Source organism: Orbicella franksi, chromosome 6 (genome assembly GCF_964199315.1).
Source record: "Orbicella franksi chromosome 6, jaOrbFran1.1, whole genome shotgun sequence".
Classification (NCBI taxonomy): Eukaryota; Metazoa; Cnidaria; class Anthozoa; order Scleractinia; family Merulinidae; genus Orbicella; species Orbicella franksi.
The window spans coordinates 23,790,353-23,798,344 of NC_138150.1; the positions used below are offsets into that span (position 1 = coordinate 23,790,353).

At 41.0% G+C, this 7,992-nt stretch overlaps 3 protein-coding genes across 3 annotated transcripts in view; all 3 read left to right on the forward strand.

Annotated features, from left to right (window-relative positions):
- LOC145490321 (uncharacterized) overlaps positions 1 to 1,603 on the forward strand; it is a 4,931-nt gene extending 3,328 nt beyond the window's left edge. Inside the window, exon 2 of the mRNA XM_081469447.1 lies at positions 1 to 1,603. This exon is cut by the window's left edge and continues 469 nt beyond it. Coding sequence (XP_081325573.1) covers positions 1 to 3 — 3 coding nt within the window. The 3' untranslated portion in view covers positions 4 to 1,603.
- Positions 1 to 5,383, forward strand: part of LOC145490315 (uncharacterized) — a 12,545-nt gene extending 7,162 nt beyond the window's left edge. The window contains exon 2 of the mRNA XM_081469440.1: positions 2,730 to 5,383. Coding sequence (XP_081325566.1) covers positions 2,730 to 3,070 — 341 coding nt within the window. The 3' untranslated portion in view covers positions 3,071 to 5,383. The remainder of the gene's footprint in view (positions 1 to 2,729) is intronic.
- A 119-nt stretch (positions 5,384 to 5,502) lies between these two features.
- LOC145490737 (alpha-1A adrenergic receptor-like) lies at positions 5,503 to 7,698 on the forward strand. The gene has a single exon (XM_081469825.1). It carries the CDS (start codon positions 6,021 to 6,023, stop codon positions 7,023 to 7,025), a length of 1,005 nt encoding a protein of 334 aa, XP_081325951.1. The 5' UTR covers positions 5,503 to 6,020; the 3' UTR covers positions 7,026 to 7,698.
- Positions 7,699 to 7,992: the final 294 nt, after the last annotated feature.

Sequence of the window (7,992 nt, forward strand, 5' to 3'; positions counted from 1 at the left end):
TAACCCACCCCTCCCTGAATGGAAAAAGGAAGTGATCTTTAAAAACCCGTTGACGGTTTACACGAAAATCTTCCTGAAATTTCCAAGCAAATTCTGGGACGATCACGAATATATCCTGTACGCCTCTGAAGTGCGCGGTCGTTTTCCCGTGTTCCAAGACTAGGAAAGACCAGGCATTTTACCAAATGGAAGCAACATTTTATTGGTCACTGTGACGGAGGACGACGGGAGAAGGATTTAACGACAAGCATACAATGAAACCAAGGCAGAGGTCATGAAAATGCTTAGAGAGATTTACGGACAGGGGATTCCTGATGCAACAGGTAAGGATAAGCAACTTTAACTTTAATATTGGGCAGCAAGAACCTCCTTTACTTGCACCCTTTTGGTAGTAGTTACATTTCAAGGGAAGAATTGTGTGGAATAAAAAACAATGGAGGCAGAAAAATTTATTAGCTGCTACAAATAAGAGAGGTACAGTGTCCGAGGTAGAATTAAGGCGTTAACCTGGCTACTACCAAACAAGTAAAGGCTTGTCTCAGATTTGCGCGAAGCCACGCACAGCTGTTTCAGTCTATACGCATCGCACTCTCAAAAATGCGCTGGGTGTCGCGCTGGGGGTAGGGGGAGTGGTCATTTTGAAATGCATGGTATTACGGAATTATATATTTGTCATTTTTCACGATATGCGTTTCGGAAAAATCTCTGAAGAAATTTAATTTAGTCGGTGAAGTCATCATCCAGCCGCGACTCACAACTTTTCCAGGGTATTTGTGTTGTTCTTAACATAGCGGTTTTCACTTGATATTCGCATTTGCTCTGCTTTTCATTATTTCGTTACGCGATTGCCTTAAAAAACAAAAACTCGCGCCATTTACTCGATCAGAAGTGAAACGAAAACCAATCGTGACTCGCTCGCATACGTTTTCCCGCGCTTCGCGTCACCTACATGTATTTTCATGGAATTTTGATTGGTTAAGTGCGTTGGTTGTCTACTTCCCTTGTGATCAACCAGAATGATTACTTTCGTTTCCGTACTCATCCGCTTCGTTTAGATACTCATCCACTCTATCCAGCATCTCTACAGCCTGCGAGATCGAGCATCCGGTTTTTTCGGTTCTTGTTTGGTGCGGTGCCGAGAAAGATCGATTTCCGTGACGTTAAAACTTTTTTTTTATTGTTGACCAATAAAATTCATCGATAGAATGTGACACTCAGACGAGAACCGGCGACAATTTTGCGTGAAATGGGATTGATAGACCTACACGACTCTTGCGGTTCATTTAAACATTTGCCGTTATCTTTGGGGTTTCGGTCTCTCGATCTTTGTTTGCTTTACACGTGTTCCTGAAGGGCACTTTACGCTGTTCTTTTAGGAGGAATGTTAAGTAGAGTGGAGTCGTTAGACTGTACCATGGCAAATTCTTTGGAAACCACACGAAAAGTCGAGGAGGCTTGTCGTTTCAATTAGTATAGGTAATCATACAGTCCGGAGTTCAGTTTGGAATTAATTTGCACAAGTGAGTTTTTCAGCTTTTTGAACTGAAAACTCACAAGTGCTAGTTAACTCCAGATGGAACGAGAAAAACCGTATGATTTCTGATAAATAATATAAACGTAAAAAAATTTCCGTGGCGGAAGTGCCGGAAGATCTTTCTTGAAGCCATTTTTTCTCATGTAAGAAAACTGTTTTCAAAGTTTTTCGTCATCATTTCAAGTGATATCATTGGCCTAGAAAATTTCCTTTTGTCGTTCAGCCAATCATAACCCAGAATTACGATGTGTAATTTGCACTGGTGTTACACTTGAACTGCACTGCTCTCAGCCAATCAGAATCGAGTAATTTTTTTATCATATTATTAGGGGTGTAATTCAAAGATTTTAGTCTTGCTGTACTGAACCTGTTCAGGACGAAACGTAAAGGCTCTATGTTTAGCTGTCAAAGTATCTTTTAGGGTACACTCGAAGAAATAACAAACAAAAAACGTCTTCATTTCTCATTTAGGAGCGATTTGCTTACTTTCATTTTATATTGTGACACCGGGCCCGGCCATTTGATTAGATCGAACTGTTGTAAATACACTATGTGGCTTCTTATTCGGCTACGTCGGAGTCTGCTACATGTATAGCTTCACTTCAAGAGAGCTATTCGTTTGTCTAAGGGCTGACGTTCTTTGTTTCTTTGTCTCTCGAGCTCGATGTTTATGTTTGTACCTCAGTTCTTCGTTCTGGCATCACCAAATGAAGCTGCTCTACATTTGGGCAAGTCTGTTAACTGTTTTACGTGTTGTATGTGCCACTGTTTGGCTTCTCGGAAGTTGGATTCACACAAGAATACACAATAGGTAAAGCCTTAAATATAACAGACTTTCCACGTCCGGTTGGAAGATTAACGGAAAAAAAAAATCGCTCCTCTAGCTATTCAGCAACAAAACGCAATACTTCCTCTTGACGCTTATTTTCGCTATCAAACCCGAAAACTTCACAAACTTTCCTGAACACGATGAACGTATCTTCCACCTTTTTCCAGGCACGATCTCTGCGTGTTACTTCTTCGGATATGCATGGTGAAATGTAATTGGTTAACGTAACGGAAAACGTTCTAGTCGCTCATCTTCGCAGACGGTTTTTCTCGGCGCATGAAACAAGTGCCAAGAAAACCCGGACGCTCTGGCAGGCAAGCATCCTAACGAATTGCTTACATTTCTTAACGCGTTTTGTCCTTTTAGCGATTTACTATTACCGCTGGTCACGGGACCCGTTTACCCAAGGTTCATATTCAGAACCTGTTGTGGGCTTTACTTCCGAGGATTTTAACAAGCTTGGACAGAACCTGGGGCGACTCTACTTTGCTGGCGAAGCGACGAGCGAGGATTGGTATGGTTTCATACAAGGAGCCTACTTTACAGGAGAAGAGAAAGGGAAACTGATCGCGTGTCAAATTCTCTCAAGTGACAGTGAATGTAAAGCTCCAGAAAAGGAAAAGCCGAAAAGCAAAGCAACGTTTGCGGCTAGATCTGCAGCTGGAGTTTTGGTGATTTCACTTTTGTGTTCACCTTTGTGGATTTAAACTGTATCACAGGGAGCTCTCACATCCGTTTAGAATATGAATAAAAGATTAACCTACCTTTATCGCGCGTGTTTTGTGGTTTGTGGCGGCCATTTTGAATTTTTTAATACGCGGTCTGCTAGTGCGAGGTCTGGAACCGAAATTACGGAAGTCCTGGGACGGGCGGGAAAATTTGCAAATTCTCAGAGGAGCCGATCGCTTACCGAGGATAATAAAGTGACTAAAGTGACATTTTCTTAGAGCTCCGAGCAGGCTCCAAGCGATTTCCGTAATTTTGGTTCCAGATCTCGTACTAGCAGACCGCGCGCGTGTTAAAAATTCAAAATGACCGCCACAAAACACAAAACACGCGCGATAAAGGTAGGTTAATCTTTCATTCATAGTCTAAACGGATGCGAGGGCTCCCTGTGCTGTAGTTAAACAATGGAATGTTTCAGTTAAGAAACTTGCGTCTAAAAGTAGAAGCTGGTGGAAATTCATATCTGTGACTGTAAATTTACGTTTAGGCAGTTGTAAAGGCTATGTAGTTTGTTTGTCCATTACAGAAAGGTCACTAGGTGTGTTGCACTGAGCCTTATGAAACGACACACACTTTTGTAATTAGGGTTTTCACTTTCATTTCACTTGCAAGTTTGTGATATTGAACGTATTGAAGTTATTAAAGCTGTAATCAACGTGAGTGCGGAATAGATCTTTTTGATATAGCCTGGCCAGTTTGTTGACCCATTTTAGATCATGTAATGATACTGTTGAGAATTTTGATGACCTGATTGATAATCGCACGGCAGTTATATACATAATTTAAAAGCAGTTGTGAAACTAAAGCCTGAAAAAAAAAAAAAAATTGAAAAAATTCAGGCTTGAACGCAGTTCAAATATAAGATCTTTCATATATTTACTTGTACTCTTGAGAATTCTTGCTTTCAAAGTTTAAAACAATAATAAATCTATTACAACGTGTATTTTGAATTTTTAGATTATAGCTACTGTTTACCCGTTAATGGAGCTGATCGTGCATTTTTTACATAATAAGTCAAATTATTCTCGTAAAATTAGCCACTCGCTTTTGTACTTACCACATTTTGACGTCATCTGCACCTTTGTCCCGGATGTTGTGTTGCCAGAGCAAAAAACCGCCCCTTCTCAGATGCAATATTTTCGATTTTTTATGCTGTATTTTAAGCCAACTAAAAGTCGGTGTTCCTATGTTTTCTAGGAAAATAATGCAGTTTCTAGGCCTTGAAAAACTGTTTAAGTATTCGCGCTCTCTCTCATGTGTCCTCTAGTGATTCTTTCTGACCTCAAGCGTGCATTATTAGGTAGCATTAGGTAAAGTCTGCAGACGAGCGAAGTGGCCCATCAGGCCGGCACTTACCTAAGGTTTCCGGCTGTAGTATGAAGCGACTAAGAGTATTTCTACCTTCCCCTGTATGGGATGAATTAAACCAGCATTAAATTCGCCCGGCGCTACTCAGTTATACACCGGGGTTGAGAGTAGACTTCGAGCAGTCCCTCTTTCGCTTAGTCCGTCGTGCGTGACGCGAAGGAAAACCGCGAGAAAAAAAATGGCGAGCGGTATTTTGCGCGGCCATTTTCTTCTCGCGGTTTTCTTTCGCGTCACGCACGATGGACTATGCGAAAGAGGGACTACTCGTAGTCTAGGTTGAGAGAGGCACGGTGGGAGTAAGAGGCACGGTGAGAGCAAAAGCACCACACTGTCTCCGGCAGGGCTCGGACTCAGACCGCTCGGGGCACTAACGATGAGGCCACCGTACCTCCGTTGATTCTGTTTCGTAAACGGACGATGCCATCATTGGTAACCATGCCTTTCAGAATGGACGATGCCTGCTTTTTTTAGGCCTGGACAAGGTAGAAACTGGTTAAAATTCGTTGGTGGAGTCCAACGCACTCACCAAATGCTTAATTGTTTATATTCAAACTGGTTTGCTTGCGGTTAGCTTTTATTGGATGGTTGGGGCAGCTCTATCAATATTTAAGAAAGTCAGCTTTTAAAATTAAACTTGCGGAAATTTGGCGGATCAACCTGGTAGTATAGTGGTATAAGAGATCATAAGAGGGACGTTAGGAAACAGATGTTCCGAGTTCGATATTTTGCGGTTACTTACAAATTTTCCTTTTTCTTTAATTTAGTAGGGAAAAATTCGTTGAGAGTTAAAAAAATTTCCAAGTGTCGCGAAAATGGCATCGACCGTTTACGAAACGGACAACTGCTGCGCCTCCACATTATTTTCTTAAAGAACATGGGAAACCATCTGCCATTTGGTAAATACGAAATTAAAGTGGTTTCTTGGACAAATACTGATATCTAAATTTTATTAATTTCATACTGAGGTAATGTCGCTCAATTATTTAGTAGCAGCTAGTCACTTTAAATTAGTTTCCTGGCTCTATGGCGACGGATTTCTTCGCGCCATTAGAAGAATGAAGAAAGAAAACCACTGAGATCCGGGTACCAATACATATTAGAGACAGGTGGTTAATTAAACGCATGGCACATAGCATCAATCTATTTTATGACGTTTACGTCTTCTTTGATTTTATCATCACTAGAATTAATTTGACGGGCAAACAACACGAAAGGATTAAGTTTTAACACGAAAATGATAATTATATGTAGACCTTATTGCAAACATCCGGGGAGCGAGCTCTGAATTTCAATCTTCTTCGTTTACAGGGGATTGTCATGGCGAGTAAAGAAGTCAGTTATGATCCAGAAAGAGATGTACTTAACAGAAACGAATAAATAAAGAGCCTTGTAAAATTTCACTGAAATCGATAACAGCCGGAGGCGAAAGTATCGTCATAATACACGGTAGAGTGAGTAAAAACAGCCCATTTAGTATTTTATGAAAATATTTACATTTGGCAGGTTCGTAGCTCTTGGTGAAACATTCTGCACGGCAAACGCACCGTGCCTTGTGGGAATATCATGGAGACGCCATCTTGTGAAGTACATGTGTTGCAATACTTTCCCTTAAACACCGAAGTTAGAGACTTCCGTGCGACATACATCGCTAACTGTGTCTTCAACTGTTTCCTGTGTTATAACGCCATTATGTTGAACATTGTGACGATCCACGCGATAAGGAAAACTTGCTTACCAAAGACTTTGAAGACATTGCTCTTAAGTCTGGCTGTTTCTGATGTTTGTGTCGGCCTATTGGGTCAGCCATTTTACATCTCTCTTCTGGTCAAAGGGCTACAACAAGAAAATCCAGACTGCAACACTTACATGGTTTTCGATCTGATGATGGGTCTCTTTCCCATAGCTTCGTTCCTGGGAGTCGTGGCTGTAAGCGTAGACAGGTTCTTGGCGATTCAGTTTCATCTCAGATATCAGGAACTTGTGACTTACAAGCGAGTTGTTGCTGTGGTAATCTCGATATGGCTGACGAGTTTAAGCTTCTCTTTGGTAGCGCTGTGGGTTCCGTCCGATGTTAAGTTCATAATTTTATACGTTGGCGGAGCTGTGGGTTTCCTTCTTACAACGGCGGTCTACATCAAGATATATTTAGTCGTACGTCGCCACAAGAATCAGATTCAAGCCAACCGTGTACAACGAGAAGCACAGGCGAGTTGTGAAACTGCGAGTTTTGCTAGCCTTCGAAAATCTGCAGTCGGTATATTTTATGTATATCTCGTGTTTTGGGTTTGTTATCTGCCTTTCTTTATCTCCATGGGCGCCATCAGGATCGGCGGACCGAGCATCAGTTTAAAAAGACTTTTTCTTTTCGCAGTGACTCTTGCGTACCTCAACTCATCATTGAACCCAGTAATTTACTGCTGGAAGATGAGACACATTCGATTCGCTATCATGGACATACTGCGGAACATGACTCGGCATAGAAATCGCCCGCGGGACCATAAGACTGGTCATTATTTGAAACAACTCTCCACATTGACAGCTGTCGGGAACATTAACAGCAAGGGCTGAATGAACACAAGAGAGAGAGAAGGAGAGAGGGAGAGAGGGAGCGGGAGAGAGAGAGAGAGAGAGAGAGAGAGAGAGAGAGAGAGAGAGAGAGAGAGAGAGCTTAGGCCGAGTAATACGGGCAACACTTTATTTCAACTTGCTGCGCAACATTGTTGCATTGTTACAAAGTTCAACTCATACCTACTTCGCGCAACATGTTGCACCCTCTTGCAACACGGGTGCTAATACGCGTGACAAAACTTTTCCACTTGCAGCTCACGACAAAAATGTTGCACTGCAAGTTGAAAGAAAATGTTGGCCGGAATACTCCGTCTTAATAAAAGCGGTAATTCTAGGTGATAAATCACCCAGGCTAAACCTGATACTAGTCTAATACTTATGCCTCATAAAATGGAATCGCCTTAAGTTAAATGGTGGAAAAATAGCTTGAGTCTATAATAAAAAGATTAAAAGAGGGCTGAGTACTAGGCATATCGTAAAATTTTACTTCAAGAGTGCAAAGACTGATATTATCATTACCATACATTGAAGTTTCAATATCTATTTTGTGAGCTTGATATCATTTAGTCACTTGTCAAGCGTGGCTGCATAGCCACAGGGGTTTTCCGTTTTCACTGCATTTGCGATTACGAAAGAAAGAAAACGTAGATGATGCTTTTTTTTAAGAACAAAAAAAAAAGTAAGAAAGACACTTTTAACAAAGTATACGTATTACAAATTACAATATAAAACTACGTAACCGTGCTGTTACTACATCATCATTAGTACATCATACTACACCACGTAGTTAAACCGTGGGCTTCTAACAACAGCAAAAAGAAAGAAAAAAAAAGTTAATTATGACAAGACACATAAACTGAAATAATTAAAATGAAAATGTAGATAATGTTGGTTAGATGTTGACGCGGAAAATATCTAAAACAACACAGAAGTAGCCAAGGAAGTATGACCATCATAGAATATCTAA